The following is a 24,836-nucleotide window of genomic DNA, read 5'->3' on the forward strand; positions in this document are numbered from 1 at the left end:
GCATAAAACATTTTTTAAATTTAACAATGATAGCATTTGTAAATTGGACACAGGTTGTCCATCTGTTTCTTAGAAGCAAATTAACAGGTTACTTTTTAGAGTCTGTAGAAATTAACCCATGAGTAACACAGAAAGCTCGGGTTCAACACCATTGAATGCACAAATTCAAGCCAAAGCTTGAAAGTTCATTTATTCATGCTTCTGAGTTACAGATTATCTGCTTCATCTGTTTTATAGTTTTAACGGACCAACGTTCTTAAAGATAAATGTCCTTGTGTATCAGGATTTGTTTGTACAATACCACTCTGAAGCAGATAGCGACATTGACAAAGATAACACATGAATCCATATGATCTGGCACATATGGGACTACCCTGAATAGAGACATAACTGTCAAGTCCCATTTCTAAAAACTGAACATTTTGGCCTTTATAGTAGTGCACTGACCCAACACATATTGAACAACAGGCTGAATGTAAAAACACCCAGAGGAAAGTTCAAATGGAGAACATTTTTTGTTGTTCATTTTATCAAGTATGATTGCTGACTGACAATCAGCATCATCATGGTAAAATCCCTAAAATGTTAGGAAGTATGGAATCTCTTTGATAAGATTTTCACAATAGTGTGGGGAAAAATCATAAAGGCTGAGCACGTAGATAAGAGAACTAATCATCAGGTTTCATAAAACTCTTGGGGTAGACCATCATTTGTTGAACTCTGGTGTATTTTTGTAGCGTAGAAGCGGCACCCCTTATCAAACCTCTCATTTCTTGTAGAACACAATAAACATTCAATGCAAGTAGTGATTAACCAATTTTCTTACTAGTAATTTTATTGGCCAGATAGTCAGTAATTTAGAGGATTTTGTATTGGGTTTTGTGATTCATTGCAGTTACTTTAGGGAATCCAGGGTTTAAGTACAGTGAGGACCCTTTGGGTGATAAGGTGTTAGTGTGCAAATGAAGAATGGAATCTGGCCAAAATCTTCATCGCAGCTACTTTGTGTTTGAGGTTCTTTTGATGGCAAACAGTTTTCCCACAAATTGCTTCATTATTTTTACTCTCATGTGCGATTTTATGGAGTTCCATAATTTCAAATACTGGAAACCAAAACAATCTCCCTCCATTCTGTAGTCATTTGATGGTCATTGGGTCATTTGGTATGCAGTTAGAATATGGTGGTTTAATTGTACTATGTGTTGGGGTAACATTGCTTAAAGGTAATGTATGTCTTTCAGACATGGGTAAAAGCATTGCCCTGTTGAGATATAACTTTTAAAAAGACCATTTGCAAAATTCTGTCATGCGTATGATAATTCACAGAAGCAAGTATCCATAGTGTGCTATGAACAGCCTTCCTCAGGTTTCCATGACAAACTTATTGTAATTCCTTGAGTTCTTCAAAATGTGTACAAATAAACAAAATAAATACACCAAAGAAATATTGCTACAGTTCACAGATATGTGCTCTTGCTGAATACCAGATCAATAATGAGACTTCTAAAGGTTTTGAATCATAAGCTAGGGAAACATGGCAGAGAAGCTACCTTCATATACTTCACCTACGATCTCAAAAGATGTGAATTTTAAGCATGCCCCTTCAAATGCAGTTCATGAGGGGACAAATAATCAACAGGATATTATGTGTCTACAATATGTTAGATGCCTCTTGGAGTCTTGATTACTAAACTGTGGAAGAGAAAGATAACTACATTTTTTTAGTTGTAAATGCGCTTTGACAAATTCCAATCCAACTGACTCCTAAAAGATAAAGTGGGTTCCTGGTTCACCTGTATTATAGTAGGTCTAGCACCATGAAGTCCCTCAGAGAAATGTGTGTGGTACATGTGTAGAAATATCACAAGCACAACACAGGAGTTCAAGAACCTAAAAATCAAAAACAATTTTCTTTAAAATTGGAAAATGAAATTATTATTTTGACTCGAAAATCATTACAATTAGATGTAAACGATGATAAGTTATTTAATAAAACGAAAATAAAATTCCATCAAACATAATTGGAAGTAAAAATCCTAGTTCAGTCTATGCTGTGGGGTAGACACTGGTCTAGGCATTCTACTAGGTCAAACCTGGATGAAGCATTGTTGAATAATAATTTGTTGTTTGGCCCTGTCCACAATTTCACATTCATATCTAAACAAAAAGTTGAAGGTACAACATTTTCAGTAGAGGAACCATAGCCAAAAGAGCCTCCACACAGGCAGACAAATTTGTGGGTGGTCCTGCTGTAGAATCTAACTTCATGGTAAAAAGGTCATAGCGAGAACACAGTTTTAGATGCTGCTGCTATGGTTTCATCTTCTTTCTTTTAATACCTTGATGTGATGTGCTCTGCAATATCTTCTCCACTTTACTTTCAATGCTTCCCAAACCATTCTATGTTTATGACTCCAACCTCGTCAGTTCAAATTGTTAAGATATCGCCTCTTTCAGGGACTTTAGATACTTCTCCTTGAGAATTGAGACATCAAGTTGGCAACTTAATGTCTTCTTCTATAGTGTGCCTATTCATGCTACATCCTCCAAAATAGCAAAGTATCTAAGAGGCCAGTAGTAAAAGATGTAAATTTAAAAGATGTTCAAAAATAGTTCTTACATTAGCATGAAACCTATCCTGAAATTGTTCCAGGGATAGGTATACATATTCAATATCTATAGCATGTAGCGCTGTTCATTTTGCACTTTTCCATTACCCACTGGCTATTGACATTTCTGTGTTTATACTTCAAGTAAAATAGACCCATTATAGTTATCAAGTTCATGAAGCTCGATATTGTTCAATGAACTGAGCTGATAAACACACCCATATTTTGTTTTAAAAACAACATTTCACCTATTGGGTCTGTAAACTGAAATATACATTTTTACCAGTTTTGTTTTTGCAAAGGTGACACTATTTTATTCCTTTTAAATTACCCATTGAGAACATTAACACTTTGACTGAAAATATTGCCTGTTATATAACTATATTTATGCTTTAACCATGATTAGCATAGCAGATTTGTGTTGCTTTCCCTTTCAGCAAATCAATTGTCTTCTCCTGTTTCCCCTTCATTCAAGTTCCCCCATCCTCTCCCCCAAACTCAAACTTGATATTGGTATCAAAACTTTATCAGTGAGGCCTAGCCAAGGATATTTTAATATGCTGCAGAAGTTCCTTTCTGTTATGCTACAACCACTGACTTGGTCAATACTAACAATCTTAGTCCCAGGAGACTTCCCTCTATTTCATTCCTTATCAGTGACGGCTCCTCCGCTAAGTTGGAGGAGCGTCCCTCCACTGCTCTGTGAGCACTTCAAAAATGTTTTAAAATGTAATAAAATATGATGTTATTATCATTCTATTTTTCAGTGCAGACTTCGAGCCAGGTTAGGGTGAGAGGGGGCTGGGCTGGCCAAAGCAGCAGGAGGAGTGATTAGCACTTCCTAAGTGCGCATGATGGTTTGGCCGACCCTCTTGGGCTGGCCAAACCGTCATGTGCACTTAGCATGCTCTCCACCTGGCTGTGTTGCAAAGCTGAGTGGATAACTTCCCTAGGCTCTCCTGCACTGCCTGAGTGGCCAAACAGCAGCGTTGTGATTGGCTAGGAGAGTCTGGGAGCCTAGGTGCTTCCATTCTGTGCTACCAATACCGAAAGAAGAGGACAGAGGAGAGGTAGCAGCGGCGTTCACAGGCAAGTTTATTTTCTTTTTTTTACCACCTCTCCCTCCCCCCCATTTCGAGGCAGCCACCACTGTTCCTTATTCAAGAATATTGGACTCTAGGAAATACCCTACACTACGCTCATCCATTCTGCTTTATGACAATTGTGTCCTTTCTCTTCCTTCATTTTCCATCCCTTTCAGACCAGTTAATATGACTTATTAGCCATTTCAGGAGTTTAGTAAATAGAAAAAAACATTTTTGCTCTTTTGGCCCCTGTGATTTTGTGATTTCAAAATGGCTTTGTCTAGCCAGCTTCTCATGTTTTTGCAAAGACTAAGATGGATTATCAGAAAATTATTCTTCAAAAATGGAGTGAGATGATGAATTTGAAATAATTTTTAGAATTTGATATAAAATGTCGTATTTATGTGGTTTAAAGACCAATGGTTTAAATAAGCTTTACTTTCGACTTTTTTGTCATATACCACCAAGTTTGACCTGGTGCATTTGTCCCTAGTATCACATTCATCAGTACTACATTCAGTAACATTGCATGTGAAAATACTGCATAGCTTACAATTCAGACTTGGTAGGAAACATTCTGTTTCTTCCCAAATCGTAATTAAGAGATAATTTGCAGTTAGGGTATAAGAGCATGCTCAACAAGTACCAAATTCTTTAGATTTTTCCTGTTTTGGAAACTAGCGATTTTTCATTTGCCAAACCATGAGTAAGTACTCTCCAGAGGTCAATAAAACTGAGAACAGTATTCAAGCGTGTAAGTGGCAGGCAGAGTGGGAAATACACATGAAGATAGTCAATATAAATTAAAAAATGGTAGATGAAATACAATTACCAGGAACTGGTAGATGGCATTGTGGCTTGTATACCTGCAAAAGGTCTGCTTCTCATCGAGGCTCTTCCTCCTCTCTGCCCAGCCTTGCTATATTAACTACTGAAGCTCAAATCTAAAAGTGTCACAGCCTTTCCGATATCAAATATATGTAATGATATATTTACAGTGTGGCAAAACATATTGTACCAATGGGACTATCACCACACCTAAGTAAGGAGTCTGCTTCTGAAGACTATAGCATGGGGAAGTGTTCTTGATGTCGTTATAAGCCCCATTATTTCATCCATGAAGATTTCAGCACTTCCCTTTCCATCACCCATGTTCTCTTCCTTGTAAGAATAATTGAGAGTGCAGTTACAATGCAGCTACAGGCCCATGTAGACCACCATAACCTCCTGTTGTCTCCTGAGTCATAAGTGAGGCCCCCACTATATCATAGAAATAGCTGCCATCCAAGTGCTTGATAATGCTCAGCAATTGTGCCAACATGGTTCACATTATACTAAGTTGGTAATAACTATTGAGTTTCGAAAGGATACAACATTCCACCTGTCACTTTTTAAAAGCCAAGGCTGCCATCTTCTTGGTGATAATCTCAATTTAATACATGCAAACACTGGGGTTCAATTAGGCATTAGGGAAGTTCATGTCCACGGATACCTTATTGAGAGTCAGCTGTTTCTATAAGTACCTACAGTCTATGCTACCAACTGCCTGAGATCTTCTCTCAAAATCAAACATAGATATGTATTATATTATGTTCTAACTCCACAAAATCAAATTCAAACTGTGAAACTCTAACTGACAGAGTATATTCTACCCCAGCCTATTCCAAGAAGATGGGACACTGCCCTCTTCACATGCCTTTCTGAATCCCACCAGACTTCTTTCAACACCGTACTGACTTCAGCACATCACCTGAGACTTGGGCAATGTAATACCTACACATCACCCAAACAATAAGGAAGAGCTGATACATGACACCACTTTTTACTTACAAATCTGTTTCAAATCATTAAAAACCAGAGAACTTGCATTAGGGATCCCACACCCTCAGACATAAAAACACTCCCACCTTGGAAACGTTTGCCTCCTTCTTGACTGAGAAAACCATTCTAATTACCACAGATCTTCAAACTGCTACAAGAAACCTACCATCTGTCTCTTCTTTACTCACCTTTTTTCTCAACATGGGCTCATTAAACCTTCCCTGCATACCCCAAAACAACACCGCCTGCAATTCCTTTAAATCTTTTGAGGAAAATTATATCTTAAAACTTCTGACTTCTCTGAAATACCCCCGCCATTTCAATGACCCCCATCCTGCCAAACTCTGCAATGAATATGTTTACCTTTCACTCCCTTTATTCATGACAATTATCAATATCTCAATCACCCAAGGCTCAATCCCCAACTACCTCAAAAGAGAATAGGTTACTCCAATTCTAAAAACTCAACTCTGACCAGTCCGCCCCTAACAACTACTGCCCTATCTATAACATCTCTAGTTAAACGCTCAGAGGAATGTGTGCACTTTTAGCTCAGTAATCCTATCAAGCATTTCAAACTCCTCAACCAATATCAATCTGGTTTCCAACTGGGTCATAGCATTGAAAGTGTCCTGGTCCGTATTGCTGATGATGCTCTATGCTCACACAACCAGAATGAATCTGGTCTACTAATCCTACTTGACCTGTCAGTGGCGTTCAACAAGGTCAATCACAATACCATGTGTAAACTTATTGAACACAGAATGGGTCTCTCCGATACTGTGCTAAAATGGTTCTCCTTGTTCTGTCAGAATAGAACTCAACTCTTCCTAATCAACTATGTTTTCTCCGATAAGACGCAGGTGTTGCTGGGTGTACCACAAGGTTTTACCCTCTCCTCAACATTGTTTAATCCATACATGGAGCCCCATGCTGAAATCCTTAAACTGACACACACATCTCCTTGTCCATGTATGTGGATGACACCCATCTATATACGAAAATCTCCTCCCAAATGACATCAATACCCTGAACAACATCATGACTAAAACACAACATTGGATGACTCTCAACCACCTCAAACTTAATGCCTCTAAACAGAATCCCTTCTGATCTCTGCACCCACAATCACCCACAGTATTAAAGACTGGCTCCCATATCTCACCGCCTTAATTTGTAGCCCATACCTCTTTGACAAGGCAAAATCCATAGGTATTACCCCTGACAATACCCTCTCCATGACAAAGCACATCAGTGCTTCCACCAGAGGAGCCAATCTGAAACTTCATGCTATACGGAAACCTAAACCATACCTCTCCTTGGCAGACCTCTAATTAGTGGTTCAAACTCTGGTACTATCAAAAGACTATAGCAGTGCTACACTTGTGGGCCTCCCGAAAATCAGACTTGCACCGCTGAAGGCCACTATGAATGCTGCAGCCAGGCTCATCATTGGAACAAAAAAAGTGATCATATCATCCTGGACCGCCAATCCCTGAATTGGCTTCACTATGAGGCTAGGACCCACTTCAGAAATGCCTGCATGACCCACAAAGCACTACACCACAATACCCTCTCTTACCTGATCCAGAAACAGACCATATCAGGTGTATGAAGGCCTTCAGGAAGTACAGGTTTGCTACTATTTAAACCACAAAAATGTATCAAAAGGATAAACCTCAACCGATCCTTCTCAGGAATTAGCCCAAAAAACAGAACTCTCTCCCTCCTAATATCATGTGCAACCCTTTCACTTCCATCCTCAGAAAAAAAGTGAAAACTCTACTTGTAAATAAATACCTTTATCACTAAGAAAATTCCTCCCTTTCCTCATGAACAACTCTTTCCTGCTTGGACATTGTTATTTCATTTTTTTTTGCCATTCCTTTGCAAACACTTCCCCGCGTTTCACTACCAATCTATACACTGGTCTTTCTTCAATGAGGACCCTGTCCATGCCTCTAGGTCTCTATGTTTGCATTTCACCTTTATTTATGTACCTGATATTGTAAGTTGATCTATTACCCGGAGTTTTTGTAACACAGCTTTTATTGTTATCCTTGTAAAGCGTCTTTAACCCGAAAGGGTCTTGTCGTGCTATATAAAACTCTATAATACAAGAATAAATAAATACACTTGTCATTTTCTCAACTGGACGTATGTCTTTCCAAGCGTCAGCTCGTTCTCTAATCACTATATATAAGCACTATACTTTATATGTGTAGATGTTGAAAGTCTGATTTCCACTCCAGCATTAGAAAGATCACGTTTGGGGACACGGTTAAACTACTCATCCATAATAATTGAGCCAAAAAGAAAACATACATATTCTGAAAATTAAAATGTCTCTGTTCGATAGTACAGGAATAAAAGGTGACTAATTAAAGTGAGAAAGAACCCAAAGAATCCTTTGAAATAAGACGGACGTTTGTCCTTCTTCAGACCCCTGGAGGGCTTGGAGGGTGAAAAGTCTAATCATTGGTGTTGCTATGTTCCACAGACAGTGCTTGAGGCTCCACACATTTTACAAGTCCCTTTCTCTCTCAAAACGGTTCCTTTCATGCTCAATTAATGAATAATCCTAAAAACCAGAGAGAACGTGCTCTGCTTACTCATTTCCCAAACTAACAGAGCTCATGTAGGTATCGCAGGAAGCCCACAACCATTAACATGACAATTTTAGGTGTTAAAGTTTCTTAACATGATTTTTAGATATGAAGACAAAATTGCTTCCCCTACATTTTCTCCCATATAATAAATGGCCATTAAACGTCATATGTAAGCATTTGCCCTCTAATTTGACCACAATGAAGGTACAATGAGTTCCAGAATACTACTCAAGGAGCACCACAGTTTTCTTCCTAATTGAGATATCATTTCAGAGGTTGCCCCAAAAATCTAAATCTGGTATTTGTAAAGGACAAACTACTCTTCCCTAAGGCCCTCAAGGGGCTGGAGGCCGACAGGGAGATTAGGTGAGCTATTGCCCAGAGTCACATGGTGGTGAGCTGAGCTGTTGCCAGTGATTGAATCGTGAACCTTGTGCTCTAGAGTCAGCTAACCTGGCCGCTGTGCCACACCTCTCCCACCAGTCAACACTGGATCCTCTGCACTCACAGCCATGTGAGCTTCTTACCATATGCAATAACCTGATGAACAAATAGCTCATAAGTTAAAGGAAATTAAACATCTCTGTGGGTACTCTTTTGATCCCTGTAACTGTCAATGATGCCTGAACGAGGACAATCAAACCAAATTAGAATACAAAACTTAAACATCCACAAACAGAACTATGGCATATTGCTCTAACCCGCACCTAATACAAGCTCAAAAATTGATACATCTGTTTAACACTCTGTTACACAATAGCATTAAAGACATAACCTTTCCAATAAAATATTTAAAAGAAAACAGTTCTTCACTCAAAAAGTCAAGAATGAAATGTGTTCTGGCTCCTTGTAGATAATGTTATATAATGGGAGCTATATAAGCTTTACTCCAAAAATATATGAAATATGCATGTTCTGAGCTTTCTTCTCCTGGTAAAGATGCCTTGACTCATCATAAATTGCTTTTTGTCCCTTATAAATGGTTGATTGGTTGATTAAATGTGCTTTATTATGCTGATTAACTATGAATGATGATTTATTCTTTGGCAGTGTTGACAAATATGAGCTTTTTCTATGTCCATTTCAAATATTGCTCTCTGACACCTTCTCCTATAAAGACCACAAATGCCTTTTCAACTTCCTTTAGTGGTGAATAATCAACAACTGATCGTGTTTGAGCCTCTGGCTGCTATAACAGATTACAATTTAAGCCCCCTGCCCCTTTGGTGCAATATGGCATATGCAGTTTTTAAAAACACATGAGGCCAGATATAATAAATAGTCAATTTGCGAATTCCTTATTGCAAATTTTTGCAATTAGCAATTAGGAAATCGCAAACAGCTATGTAGAAGTGTGTCTCAAATTGTCTGAGTTCCAGATGGGTCGCAAATTCACCTGCCTCATCAATATTCATTTGGCAGGTCATAATTTGCAATCCATTCAGAATGGCTACAATCACTGGAATGGTGGCCTGCTGGGGTCAGCAAACCACCACGTCTGTGAATGCTTTTTAAATAAAGAAATATTCTTTCTGTGATGCAGCCCATTTTCCTTAAAGGAAAACGGGCTTCATTACAAAAATAAAATTGAAAAGTTTTATTTTTATTTTTTAGGAGTAGGTAGTAGGTTAGTATTAGGTAGTAGGAGTAGGTTTCCATCTTGGAAACGGGACCTATGGACCTCTGGTTGGAGGTCTTGACTGCCAAATTATCATTCAACTGCCCTTGTTGCGGTTGCATACTCACATTTTCTTGTGGGAGCATGTGTTATTGTTAAAGGCCATACATAAGCTCCTATAGGGAAATGGGAGCTTCTGATCATTCTTGCATCGCGTGGCAGGCACCTCACGGTGCTGCCACATGGTGCAAGCATTAACAAGGACCCCCAACTGGAGCCCCCCGACCATGCTTTCCGACAGGCTTTCCATGTCGGAAAGCCCAGCATGGAACACCTGTCCGAAACCGTGCATCGTAATCTGGACAATGGAATTGCCATCTGTGGGGAACGGGGACGGGAGAATGAGAATCGTTACGAGATGGAGCAGGTCTGTAACTATTTTTATTCGGTTTAACAACACCGAGATAAGTTCAAGGTTTTAAAGTATAGTCTCCTGGGAAACAAACAATACACGAGGGCCCTCTCCTTTGGGGACGGGTCCGGGTCTTCGGTTCCAGTCTTGAGGAAGCGGGAGCTGACCACAGGGCTGGAGATCACTCGGAGAAAAGGAAAGAAAAACAGCCACGTTAGGGGCTGGGCTCGACATATACAAATGTGGGAGGAGGGTAGGGTAGTGAGGGTTCACCAGGGTACTATCACCAAACCTATCAGTCAGGGAGTGTAGGCGGCCGGCAAGATACGACAGTAGTGACCACCCTCAGACTACCCCGTCCCACCCCGTGATTTGAACAACCCTTGGAAACGACCCCGTACCTTGTGGAGCCACACTTCTCCCCTGGAAGTGTGGCGGGGCGGCTCGTGGTATCGTTGGCCTCCTGGCTTGTCGTCATTCAGCTTCAGGGGTCCTAGCAGCGGTTCCACGACAGCGGCTCCGTCTTCCTCCGTGGCGTCCTCCTCGTGTTTCAACTGGCGTTCCGAAGGTTTCGCGCCGGCAATCCAGAACGGAGCTTCCTTAAACGCCCCCGCCTCCTCCGGTTGGTCAGTCTCGAGTGACGTCGTTTGACCTGATTGGGCGAGTGTAGTTGGACATGCCTCTAGCGTCACAGGGTCAGGATACAGAGGTACACGTCCCTGAGGCAGAGCCGGGGAGATCCAGGAAACGTCCAAAGGATCCTGCGGACGGGGTGGAAAGGAAGAAGCATTAGCAAGGACACCCCGTCCGACCGAGTCAGGGAGTTCATCTAAGTCAGGAAGCTCCGCTTCGTGACACATCCCACCCCCAGGATTGACCCGATCGGGGGAAATCGGATAGCGGGACAGAAAGTCAACATTCCCCTGCAATGTACCCTTTCGATGACGGACCTCGATCTGGAAGGGCTGCAGGGCCAAGAACCAACGCAAAATGCGATCATTGTTCCCCCTATTACGCTGAAGCCAGGTTAAAGGAGCATGGTCCGTGTACAACACAAATGGCCTCCCCTCAAGATAGTATCTCAGTTTCTCAACACCCCAACGGACAGCCAAACACTCCTTCTCAATCGTCGAATAGGCCTGTTCTCTCGGAAACAGCTTGCGGCTGATAAAGAGCACGGGCCGTTCAGCCCCAGTCTCATCCTCCTGAGAAAGGACCGCACCAATGCCAACCCCCGAAGCGTCAGTCTGGAGGACGAAGGGTTTAAGGAAGTCAGGGGAAATGAGAACAGACGAGGAAGTCAAAGCGTCCTTCAAGGCTTGGAAAGCCGAAGACTGCGCTAGAGAGGGAGCAGGAAGTGCAGCAGATTTGGTATTCTTCCCAAGGAGGTCGGTGAGAGGAGCGGCCATGCTAGCAAACTGAGCAATGAACCGGCGGTAATAACCCACCAGTCCCAAGAAGGCCCTGAGTTCTTTCTTTGAAGTCGGGTAAGGCAGAGCTTTAATTGCTTCCAATTTCTCCATCTGGGGCTTAATTTGTCCATCGCCCAACAGATACCCGAGGTATTTTACCTGCTGGAAAGCAAACCGGGACTTCTTCGCATTGATGTGGAGACTGGCCTCCCCAAGACTGGACAGTATTTTTTTAAGGTGAGACAAATGGTCCTCCCAGGTTTTACTAAACACCACAATATCGTCCAGGTAAGCAGACGCATATTGTAGGTGAGGTGCCAGCAGCGTGTCCATAACTCTTTGAAATGTAGCTGGCGCCCCATGTAAACCAAAGGGGAGTACCGTAAAGTGGTAATGACCAGATGGTGTTGAAAATGCTGTTTTTTCCATGTCTTTGGGAGCAAGGGGAATCTGCCAGTATCCCTTAGTGAGATCTATGGTGGTGATGTACCGAGCCTCCCCAAGGCGTTCCAATAACTCATCGACTCTGGGTAGAGGATACGCATCCTGTTTGGATACCCGGTTAACGGCCCTAAAGTCGATGCAAAAACGGATGCTACCGTCAGGTTTCGGTACTAACACCACCGGCGAGCACCAGTTGCTATGGGAAGGAACTATGATTCCAGCCTTCAGCATGTTGTCTACTTCGGCTTGGAAAGCCGAGCGTCTGGCCTCAGGAATACGATAGGGCTTCTGTTTCACCACTGTATTTGGGAGAGTAGGTATGCTGTGTTCCGCTAAGTGAGTACGGCCCGGTTGATCAGAAAAAACAGCTGTATGTGACAAAAGTAGTTTTCTGACTTCTTCCTGTTGGGTCGACGATAAGTCAGGATTCACAGGGGCAGCATCAACAGTATGCTCAGTATGAAGTACAGGGGAGACCACATTGACTGACTGTGGGGGTGGACCTAACCATTTCTTTAGAATGTTAATATGATACATTTGGGTTTTGCCTCTTCCTAACTGTACCAGATACGTGGTACGTCCTATTTTCTTCAGGATTTTATAAGGCCCCTGCCACTCCTTCCTCATTTTGTGCGTAGAAGAGGGTAACAGAATCAGAACCCAATCGTCTACATCCAACACTCTCCACTTCGTACCACGGTCATACAGGGTTTTCTGTTTAGTCTGTGCTACCGCTAAGTGTTCGTGAGCTAGGGTTCTGAGTTTATGTAGCCTACTCTGAAGTTGTCTAGTATAATCCAACAGGGCTTCAGCTTCTTGTGCTCCTTCTGTTTCCCAGCTATCCTTTGTGATCTCGAGGAGCGTTCTAGGTGGTCTCCCAAACAACAACTCGAATGGGGACGTCCCTAAGCTGGATTGTTTCTGGCTACGTAGTACAAAGAGGGCCAAGGGAAGTAACTGATCCCAGTTCTTTCCATCACCCGACAACAGTTTCTTTAGTGTCAACTTAAGGGAGCCGTTGTAACGCTCAACCAAACCATCTGTTTGGGGGTGATATACAGAGGTTTTGATATGTTTGATATTGAGCTGTTTGCACACTTGCTGCATCAAACGGGACACAAAAGGGGTACCCTGATCTGTAACAATTTCTTTTGGGAAGCCCATGCGTGAGAAGACTTCAACAAGCCTCTGGGCTATTGCAACTGACGTGGCTGACTTGAGAGGAAAGGCCTCGGGATACCGCGTAGCATAATCAACCAAAACCAAGGCATACTGGTGGCCGCGGGATGATTTGGGCAAAGGCCCAATGAGGTCCATTCCGATACGGTCAAACGGAACCCCTATGATAGGCATGGGCACCAATGGGGCCGGTGGTGGAGTGTATGGATTCCGTTTCTGACATATTCTACACTCCTGACAGTATTTCTGAACTTGGGCATAAATACCAGGCCAAAAAAAATGTCGCAGTATAGACTGGCTCGTTTTTTCCACCCCGGAATGGCCAGCTAGCAGATGAGCATGACCAAAGAACAGTATCTGCTCTCGAAAGTCAATTGGGACCAGCAACTGGGGTTCAGCGTCAGCCTTGGCAAGCCTATACAATAAACCATTTTTTTCTAAAAACGTGGGATAAGTCCTAGTGGTTGGATCCTGCCCACTTCGTGCCACCTGCCATGCGTTGGCGAGACTTGCGTCATTCAATTGGGCAGTCCTGAAGTGAGTATCCCGGGCCCAAGGTTCTGCGGCCAACAAGGTATCATGGGGCAGAGATAGATGTTGTAGGGTTTCCAACAGCAAAGCACTAAAGGAAGGATTATCAGTCCCTATGATTATGGCCTCAGGTAAACCCGGCATAACTCCCACTACGACTTCCATATTCTTTCCTGAAGGAGTATGAAGGGTGATTTTAGCTACGGGATATTCCTTGACGTCCCCATGGACACAACGGATACTAACCCGTTTCCCTGGAATGTGAGAGTGGTGGTCTACTAACTCTTCCCTTACTACTGAATGTTTGCACCCGGAATCTAGCAAGGCTCGTATACTAGTACCGTTTAATATGACACGTACATAGAAGGTGGTTCCGGTTTCTTGTGCATACAGGATAGACCTGGGAGCATAGCTCACATCCATAGGTTCGTCTTCTCTGTCTTTTTTCTTTCGACAAAATCGAGCAATATGTCCCCATTCTCCACAGTCGTAACATTGAGGCCCTGAATTGGGAAGTTCAGGTCGTTGGAACCGGACTTTCGGGGGTTCAGGAGTGGGTTTTTGAAACCGTTTCTCAGTTTTGACAGGTGAAATGATTTTAGTATTTCTTTCGGGCTCTTTCATGTACGGCTTACCCTGAGCCCGGGCATAACAGGTAGCCATTTCGATAGCATGCTCCAAGGTTAACCCCGCATGTTGTTTGAGCCACCTTTGGGTGCTATAGGGAAGGGACTCGATAAACTGTTCGAGATATATTTTATTCATAATAGCGTCGAGGTTCCCTTCGTTTGGCTTTAACCACAAGTCGGCAGACTCCTTTAGTTTAAAGAACAGAGTTTTGGGCAGATCCCCTGGTGACCCCTTCTCTTGCCGGAACCTTAATCGATGGGTTTCTTCGTCTACCCCCAACCTATCGAGGATGTATTGTTTCACAACCGCATATGCAGTTGTTCCATCCCGGTTTACTGTCTGATATGCTGCCTGGGCCTCACCAGTCAGCAACGGTGCCAAATAGAAGGGCCACCTATCACCTGGCCAGGAACTAGCTCTCGCCGCTCTTTCAAAGTTCAAAAAGAAAGCAAGGGGGTCTTCACCTGTGCTAAATTTCTGTAATGGAACGACAGTACCTGGAGGTGGGGCTGTAGCCCTTCCCTGTCCTATGACATTCATCAACTGTGTTTGTCCTTCCGCCAATTTCAGGATATTATCGGACTGAGTTTGAATGGCTTGGGAAAACGCAGTCCGGTCTGCTTCCATTTGGGACAAGAGATTCTCCATCTTGTATCGGATGGCGTGGTTCACTGGATGATCCGAGTCACGGCACCACTTGTGGGGAACGGGGACGGGAGAATGAGAATCGTTACGAGATGGAGCAGGTCTGTAACTATTTTTATTCGGTTTAACAACACCGAGATAAGTTCAAGGTTTTAAAGTATAGTCTCCTGGGAAACAAACAATACACGAGGGTCCTCTCCTTTGGGGACGGGTCCGGGTCTTCGGTTCCAGTCTTGAGGAAGCGGGAGCTGACCACAGGGCTGGAGATCACTCGGAGAAAAGGAAAGAAAAACAGCCACGTTAGGGGCTGGGCTCGACATATACAAATGTGGGAGGAGGGTAGGGTAGTGAGGGTTCACCAGGGTACTATCACCAAACCTATCAGTCAGGGAGTGTAGGCGGCCGGCAAGATACGACAGTAGTGACCACCCTCAGACTACCCCGTCCCACCCCGTGATTTGAACAACCCTTGGAAACGACCCCGTACCTTGTGGAGCCACACTTCTCCCCTGGAAGTGTGGCGGGGCGGCTCGTGGTATCGGTGGCCTCCTGGCTTGTCGTCATTCAGCTTCAGGGGTCCTAGCAGCGGTTCCACGACAGCGGCTCCGTCTTCCTCCGTGGCGTCCTCCTCGTGTTTCAACTGGCGTTCCGAAGGTTTCGCGCCGGCAATCCAGAACGGAGCTTCCTTAAACGCCCCCGCCTCCTCCGGTTGGTCAGTCTCGAGTGACGTCGTTTGACCTGATTGGGCGAGTGTAGTTGGACATGCCTCTAGTGTCACAGGGTCAGGATACAGAGGTACACGTCCCTGAGGCAGAGCCGGGGAGATCCAGGAAACGTCCAAAGGATCCTGCGGACGGGGTGGAAAGGAAGAAGCATTAGCAAGGACACCCCGTCCGACCGAGTCAGGGAGTTCATCTAAGTCAGGAAGCTCCGCTTCGTGACACCATCCATTTGGATTATGGCCCAGTTTCCGACTGGCCAATGGGCTCCTTGAGCCCGTCAGAATCCAGCCGGAATGACCGGCCAGTTTCACTTCCGACCTCCTAAATTGTAATAAGGCGGTTGGAAGTACAATCAACAATCTTGGCCGGAAAGCCTCCAACATAAGGTCGGAAGCTTTCCGACTGAGATCATAATCGGCCCCTATGTTTCTTGAGGAGAGGAATGAATGGTTTTCAGGAAGCTAGGAACCTTTAGTAACTGAGTGTATGATGAACCTAAAGAAGTGAATAAGGACAGTTACTGCTTTTATGAATAAGATGGGATGTCCTTTTGTGAAGCTCTCTGGTATATGAGATTGCTACAGTATGAACTTTGAATGAGGTCCAATTGGATAAGTTTCTTAATGGACACCGATTGAGAAGCTTTGGATGCTCATTTCTGTGGGTTAGCTAGTACTATAGAACCTGTCAACAAAGGATCCATGTCTAAAGTAGTTCATGTGTGGATCTTGTTAAATAATAATAAAGTGTGCAACTCCTTTTTCGGTCTCCTGCTTTTGTTATTGCCAATAGTTTATTGGGTCTTTATGTGGGCCTTCCTTCGAACAGATGTCTTTTTTTAATAGAATGAGGTCTGTTATAGATTCATACATGAGAATACCATCCCCCTGGTATTATCTCTTCTGCTTTTTTTCCATTTTTTGATATAACATGGAGTGAATAGATTGTTTTTTGTATGCGTAAAGCGTGAAGATGACTGTTGTAACACAATATTTCCTGTCTGCTCAAGGAAGTGGTTGACGTCTGTGGAAGTTTTTTATGTGTTAATCAAAACTGTGCTTCATTACCAATGTGCTATAGAAGTCATCTACACTTACATTTGCATCTTTCAATATGACCGGTTAAGGTATATTTTCGTGGCTAATGCTATCTGGGACTCACCACCATCAGAGTAGATATCACATTCACTGTTTATTATTTCTGCTGCAAGTATTCAAACAAGTACCCTTTCGTTATTTCTGAATGGCACTTTTCTCGAAGAAGACTCTCGAGCATGCGCTCAGTAACATAACATTTCCTCAGGTTCTTCAACTTGCATGCAGTATGGCATTCATTTACAATAGTTAGCTGTTGTTTTTGTACCTAGTTTGTTCTTCCACCTCTGGATGACATTAGGTCAGACGAGGCTAAATCAATATTCATGTAGTGGGATAGTGCTTATATGTTGAGGACTAAAAGAGATGAGATATGGAAGCCATGAAGGACCATTATTCCCCTAGACTAATTCGTACCAACAACCTATGAACATATGATAGGCACACAATTTTAGCATTTCTATCCAATAATACCACCTCCTCCAGCACTCTGGGTTAATCCTCCAGATCTTGACAATACTTCAACCTCCTCCAATAGAGTAACTGACTAAGTTGGACCCTCTATATTATTAGGTTAAGGCCCATAACTCTTCTTAGAGGTATTAGTGGGGTATTATTTGGGATATTTGTTAGAGCTCTTAAAAAAGTTATTCTCCGCTACTCCCAAACAAGTTTTTTCTTTTCATTTTTTAAGAGTAGGCACTGGTCTGTGCGACCACTGCCGGCTCTTAAAAAATGTTTCTACAAACATTCACAAAGGGGAAGGTAACACAAATAATTTACAACTGCATTTTGGTCGCAAAACATTCTTACATATCACTGCAATTCGGTATTAGGAGGAGACGCCCTACATCTGCCTATTCCAAATATCAAATCAGAAAGCCAATTTGTGATTTGGCAGTAGGTTACAGAATCTCAAATAGGGATTTGTGCATTTCAAAAAGCCTTTTGCGTTTGCAAATGGGCCAATTTGCAGAATTCGCCTATTTGCGGGCACAAACATGCATTTTACATGTGGTCCTTTGTCTATTTTAGATTTTGCATACTATTCTGTATTAGTGAGAGACTACTTGAGAGTTGCTGTATCAGCATTTTAATAATCCTATATTGTACCTTTTAAATGTTTGTAATAAATCCTAATACATTTCGCATTCCACCATAAAATTCACTTATTAAGTCAGTTCTTTCTTATGTGACTGCACACTTGCTGCGCTTGTATGCACCTTATATTGGGACACACTGCCTCATGAAAGTTAAAACTCTCCGCGATCCAACTAACCCATAGGCGTGCTTTAGATATGTAGGATTTTAGGGGTACAAAGCATGCCCGCAGGTCAAATTCAAATGTGGCTGCATTTGTTTGTGTGGAAGTTCTTGGAGGAATGTTGACAGCAAGGAAACATTTGAATGATCTTGAGTTAAGCTTTGAGGATTTCAGTTGGCTGAAGTAGGCGTTTTTTCTATAGTAAAAAATGAGGACTCAGTTAACAACTCCAACTTTTTTCAGTCCTGTGATTAAGCTGAATTGGCAGATATAAGGGTGTGGAAGATCTCCTTCACACATTGTTTCAGCAGTGGCATATGAGGACAAACAAAGAAGAAAAGAAAATCTGCTTGCTAGAAAAAAAGGGTTTCCTGTGGTCAGCTGTACCTTGAACGACATGGTTCACCAACCCCATAGTTGTAGCCAATCGCAGAGGGTCGCAAATAGTGACCTTCCTAATATTAATTAGGCAACTTTTTGTACGACTTTCTGCAACTGGATATTTTCCACATAGTTCCATCGGTTGCATCACAAAATCAGAGAAAGATCACAAAAGGTTCGTGCACAATTTACATCCACTTTTGGAGACCTGTTGTTGCATCCACCACTAGAGTTCAAGATCCTCATGTGGAAATCAAAGCAGTTGATGCAGTCACACTGATTTCCACATGTTAATACTCAGTGCAGTTAAATTAGGTTGCTATATCAGCCAATAATGGGTTTAGTTTTACCACTCCTTTTTTACTGGGTTATGCCTGTTGAGGGCCTTAGAGGCCATCTCTCTGATATTGACACATTTTTTTATTTTTTTGTTCCAAAAATAAATCTGAATAATTGTTTATCTAGAGATGAAGCAACAAGTACAAACTAGGAGTAAAAAAAATCCATAAAGGGTCAGAGTGCAGCGTGCAGAACTGTTTTTAGTGCAAGGGAAGAAATAGTAAAATTAATTGTTATTAAACACTTTGGCAGGCAAACTTAAGCCAAGATTTCCTGTATCTTGGGGTAACTTACCAACCATTCTTGGTATATCAGATGCGGAGGAGCAAAATCCAAAAGCGCTACTTGTATAGCTATTAGTGCTATGGTATGCTTTGCTTACACAGCAAGGAAAAATACACTACTATTTTGATTTTTAGACCTAAACAGCGTTTTAGCGGAGCGATGAAGCAGGCTGTCTTAGAAAAGCAGGTTCTGTTAGCTCAGAATACAATTATTTTGGAAATACCTGAGTCAAAAGTCCCATGTGTATACATGTCAACCACATAGCGACAGAACTGAAATTGATCTAATGGATCAGAAAGAAAAGAGAGCAAAGAAGAAATTATGGAAAATGCAGACATACCCTTTACAAAAGCAAAGACGCTCACTCGCTGTGTGTTTCATAGCTCTTAATGAGCTTCACTTTTACTCTAAAGCATACTTAATATGCAAACGTATTTTAAAAACATAGGTACTAGTCCCTTACTCTACAAATGTGCAAGTCTTTAGAGAACACAGGAGTGGGGCCTATACATGTCTCCGTTAGAAACAAGACGTTTACCAAATGCCGATATAGTAGCATCTGTGGGATACTTTTCCTGTTTATTCATATAGATAAATATGAAATAGAGTCATGTGCTCAAAAAAGATATAACATTTTAAAGAAAGTATGATCGATTTATAATGTTTTTTAAACAAACATACATGTTAACTAAAACGGAATTAAAGATGTTTCCGTGTTTGTAGAGTTCTGAAAACATGCTCCTTTCAGACTTCTGGTATTAATTTGCAACTGCCCATCTTGACAGCGATGTTACTATAATATTGTTTCATTCTTTTTAGATTTAGTGCTTGATGTATGATCATTTTTAATGGTCGTAAATGGGGAATTGGCCCATTTTCGACCGCAAAATAGGTCTGGCCTATGTACAAACCCTACTCAAGTGGTTGGGAAATCACTCGGACCCCTTACCCTTTGTGACTGGCATTCAAAAAGAGCTACTCTTAAAAAAATGAAACAGTTATATTTCATTTTTCTTTTTTTAAATGCATCCCGTTTTCCTTGAAGGAAATCAGACTGCATTTACAAAAAAAAAATGTTTTATTTAAAAAGCAGTCACAGACATGGTGGTCTGCTGACCCCAGCAGGCACCATACCGGGGAGTGCTAGCCATTCCTAATGGGGTTGCAAATTGCACCTGCCTCATGAATATTAATGAGGCAGTGTCTGAGACACTCCTACTGGCTGTGGGAACACCAAAAGCACCATGTGCAAAGCCCATGAAAAAAGATGTGCGACAATTGGGGCACATCTTTTGAAAAACACAAACCACCCAATGGTAGAGGGAGCTTGTGGCAAACAAGGAAGTCAAAAGCGGGCACAGGCCCCTTTGACCACAAATGACCATCACCTTGGAACCCCCAAAAAAAAACACCAAACAAATGGGGTCTTCGCAGCAGCAGTAAGGATGGTGGAGAATAGACAAGTGGAGGCAGCAGAGAAAGATGCCCAGAGGAAAGAGTAAGCTAGGTAGAAGAGCTGCTCAAACAATGTCCTTGGGATGGCTCACAGCAGGGACACGGGGGAGCAGGTGACAACACACAACAGCCAGAATAGAAGAGCTGCGCAGGCATTGTCCTTGGGATGCAACACAGCAAGGGGCATGAGGAGCAGGCAAGTGGTCAGCAAAGGTCCAGGGAAGAGGAACAGTACTTGCAGCCCAGGCTGGGTCGGATGACAGCCCACAAGGTCGGTAGCAAGGGAAGCCTAGAACCCACAGAACTGCAAAAAGGGCCATTGCACAGGGTCAGTGCTGTCAGCCAGAAATAGAGGTAAAACCATTGGGAAAATGATTTGATTGATAAGTGTGATATGCAATAAACAATCATGTGTCTCAAATGACTAACCAGTAAGTTGCGAAATATATGATCCATGTTTTGAAAATAAACTGCGGCCTTTATGCACCATGAACTGTTTTGTTTACCCCTGAACGATTTTGGGGGGGGGGGGGAGGTGATGCACTGTATGGCCAAGAAAAAAGGGGTGAAATTACAAGCCTGGGAGGGCTTATTGATATCAAAGGGCCCATTAGCTCCCAAGCTGTGGCATTCACAGGGATTCCAGTTTTAACGCTGAGAAGTCCCAGAGAAGGTAGGAATTACCAGAAAATGAGTAATTCTGCAATTCTGTAATTGCTTGTTTGCCCTCAATGTTCCCCCCAGGGATTTTGGCTTGGTCTGTGGTATTTTCATGCACATTGCAATTCTTGATGGAGCTGGTAACTCTGTCTCAGCTTCCATCAGGATGTCCAGAGCTCTCTTAAAGAATTCCATACATGGGGGCTCTTCTAGATTTTCTGGTTTTCCCATTGAATTGGTCTTCATAGCAGAAGACGTCAGATGCCATACCAAACAACCCATGTACATTCTGAAATGGGTAAACATATTTGGACCACATGTATGTATTAACATCTTGCATTCAATAGTTTCACTTAGGCTCAAAAATGAATTTTATTAGGCAATATTAGGAGATTGTATATGGCAAATGCAATCATGTTAAATTAGGAGAAGAACTGTGGCGAACTAAGCCAAAGAGAAGGACCACATTGAAAGCTCTTGGATTGGAGTATTTTATTTCAAAGTACACCTTGTTTTGTCAGTGCTGAATGCCTTCCCTGGTTTTGGTCAAGCATCAGGCACTCCTCATGAATATTCCTTACACAGGCCATTGTAGTATGAATCGCTGGCTGCGATATCAATTATTATTACTTCCATTGCGGCCCATGTCTCTCAAAGGCAATATTAGAAGGACTGCATTGTGCGATATAGACGATCAACTTCAGTCCTGAATGGTTGTACTACTGAATATTGCCACCAACAATGTCAGTAAAAGAACATTAATGACAAAATATCAAAAAAGAAAGTATTTAAAGGTAAATATGGATTTGCTATTCCGAATTCAACATCTATGTGCCTTTAAGATATGTGTACCACGTAGGTACATATGTGTGGAGTTACGTATGGAAAATCAAGACTTACTTGCCTGTTGATATTTTTCTCAATACTTTGTCCTCGATATTTTGTCCCACCAATATTGTGAGTTTGACTTTCAGTTTGAATTACCAGCTGATTCCTGGTGTCTGGAAGCCACTCAGGGAAAGTGCAAGTCATGAACTATGGACTTATTGTGCAGCTTAACTGGCACTACTGGTAACTCAATACTACATGTACGGAGCAACCATCCTCTTATCTTCCGCTGGTGTATACCTTAGGGTGAATTCTTAAGAAAAAAACATAATTGTAGTTCTCAAGAGGCCGATATACAAGTTTGGAATGAAATGGTGGATAGTTTCAGCTGCAGCGGTTCTTCAACGAAAATGTTCAGGCAAGAGTCAAATAAAGTGGAAGAGCAGAACATAGGTGCCTTATTGTACAAAAGTATCATATCCAGAATAATGAGTCACAAGTAACATCCGAACCTATGCAATCATTACCACATAAAGTACAGGAAGTCGCATTTAGAGAGATATTACAAAAACATTGGGGTATTCTTAAAAATTATGAGTACTGAAAGGAGTGGTTGCGACCAATACATATATAGCTTATAGTATATGTATAATATATGTTCTTCATTGAAAGATAGATTAGTACACAACCATCTATCTAGTGTAATATCCCACTAGGGTTTTACAGATGTAGCCATTGTAAAGCCTGTAAATTTAGTTCCAAAGTAAAGGAATACAATCTACACCAAACCAAAAAAAGTAAGATTAACAAGTACAATATAAGTAAAGCTGAGTTTGTTGTGTATGTAATAGTGTACCTACATATGACATTATATGTAGGAAGCACTACTCTCACGGTGAATAAATGCATATTCAAGCATATAAGAGCCATAACTGACCAGGACTTAAATTAAACTACAGCAGAGCACAAAACTTTGGTCAATCATATGACAATGTTTGAAATACATTGAACTTTTCTGGCAATAGATTTCATTCCCGAAACCCAGGAGTGGGATAGAACACAAGCTCTATATTGAATGTAGTCTAGATACATAATTGAGGTAGAGTGCCTCCCCACATGGGGATGAATATAGATGAATAAATATTTGTATATTTGTAAATCTCAAGAAGAAAAACATTATCAGTGGTTTCTTTGGATTATTACAAATATTTTAAGTTCTAAAGTGTTTTTAACAATGAATACTCATGTTTTAATCAATTGTTTTGAAAATTGAGGACATGGCAATGATTTAGTTAAATTTCAGAATATTGAGCGGTAATTATATGTCTACTATAGCTGTGATTTATTGTATTTTGGGAAAACACAACTGAGGCACTGGACACCGGGGACTTCAAATCCTGGCGCTATTTGCTGCTGAGCGCTGCCAGCAGGACTTTCTGTTTGTGCACGGAGGTGCATAGGAGGGCTCGGGGCCTCCCGCAGCACGAGGAAGCACAACTGAGGCACCGGACAATGGTGTCTCCAAATCCCGGCACCACTTGCGACAGAGCACCACCAACGCGACTTTCTGTTTGTGCCCGGAGGCACATAAGAGGGCTCGGGCCTCACGCAGCATGTGGGCATACCATGGCAAAGCCTGGGCCAAGGGCAGGCCCATCTGTGCCCGTCAGCACCTGACAGAGACTGGGCTGGGCCACTGCTCTTTCATGCAGAAGCCATCATGGGTATGGGCAATCTTCCATATAGTACTGATTTGGACAAAGCGAAGGCAAAAGTACCACATAACTGTGCTTCCATCATATCTTATCTGACAACAGCAGTGGTATCATTAACAGACGAGTTCCATAATGTAGAGGAGCAGTTAGGCCTGGGGGCAAAGGCAGCATCCACAAATACCATGCCTATAGGAGCACCATAGCATGTAATTTAAGGCGCAGACACTGACATCGTTGCTGAGGAAAGCACTCCCACACAGGTCAAGCTAAGTACCTTGACTCACAGGATCCATTGACCAAAGAAGGGGCGGTCCTGCCAGGGATACTACCCCTATTTGAAACATAGCCCCTAATAATAAAAGGAGGAAAAGAGGCACAAAGTTGGGTACTGTCACAGCCAAACGTCCAACTCAGGAGGGGGCTGAAAGAACTTTGGCCCAGGAAGATTATTTGTTTTCCCACCTCAATGCAACTGTGGGAACCCTCATTCATTCAATCACGTCTGGAGAAATTCTGTGGGACAATTTGGGAGGACTTAGTCACACATGTTAAGTCTGTGCTAGAGGGAATGATGGAGAAATTGTCACGAATAGTGACACAATTGGCAGAACTGGAGGACTCTAGCCCTAGTATTAAGGATAAGCATGTTATGTATAACATGCCTAATAGCATCCAAAATACCCAACACACACGTAAGGTGGTGTCCGCGAGGTGAGAACAATACAATACCCTACAACCTGGGGCATCTAAGCCTGATAAGGATGTTTAGGGGAAAAACATAGAAACTAGACAGGCGGTCACCGATCCAAACTACTTGGAGTCCCACCTACTGTTAGAAATTCCATCCGAGATAGAGCCCAGTAAATCACCCATACTTTGGCCTGGTAATAGATGTAGGCTGCATTTGCCATCTGAGGCTACTCCTCTGGTAGCAGTACTAATAGGGCTACCCCCCTCAAAGATAACACCACTGAAACCACAGAAGAGCTCATCCATAAAGCAACATTCTGGTGTAAATAACTTTTGGATGGGGGTTAGAACATCTTCACACATCATTCTGGCCAGACCGGTGGGATGGGTCAGTCGGCGTTCTAAATT

The 24,836-nt window shown here is 42.3% G+C and overlaps 1 protein-coding gene across 50 annotated transcripts in view; it reads right to left on the reverse strand.

The window, feature by feature from the left end:
- LOC147708230 (uncharacterized) overlaps window positions 1–24,836 on the reverse strand; it is a 2,035,583-nt gene that overhangs the window by 1,455,615 nt on the left and 555,132 nt on the right. For 49 of the 50 annotated variants that reach the window (XM_086926979.1, XM_086926974.1, XM_086926953.1 and 46 more), the window contains one exon: window positions 19,304–19,363. The exons of the other annotated variant lie outside the window; for it this stretch is intronic. In XM_086926979.1, the coding sequence (XP_086783105.1) occupies window positions 19,304–19,363 (60 nt within the window). The remainder of the gene's footprint in view (window positions 1–19,303; window positions 19,364–24,836) is intronic. 50 annotated transcript variants of the gene reach the window in all.

Source organism: Lissotriton vulgaris, chromosome 6 (genome assembly GCF_964263255.1).
Source record: "Lissotriton vulgaris chromosome 6, aLisVul1.2, whole genome shotgun sequence".
NCBI classification, from domain to species: domain Eukaryota; kingdom Metazoa; phylum Chordata; class Amphibia; order Caudata; family Salamandridae; genus Lissotriton; species Lissotriton vulgaris.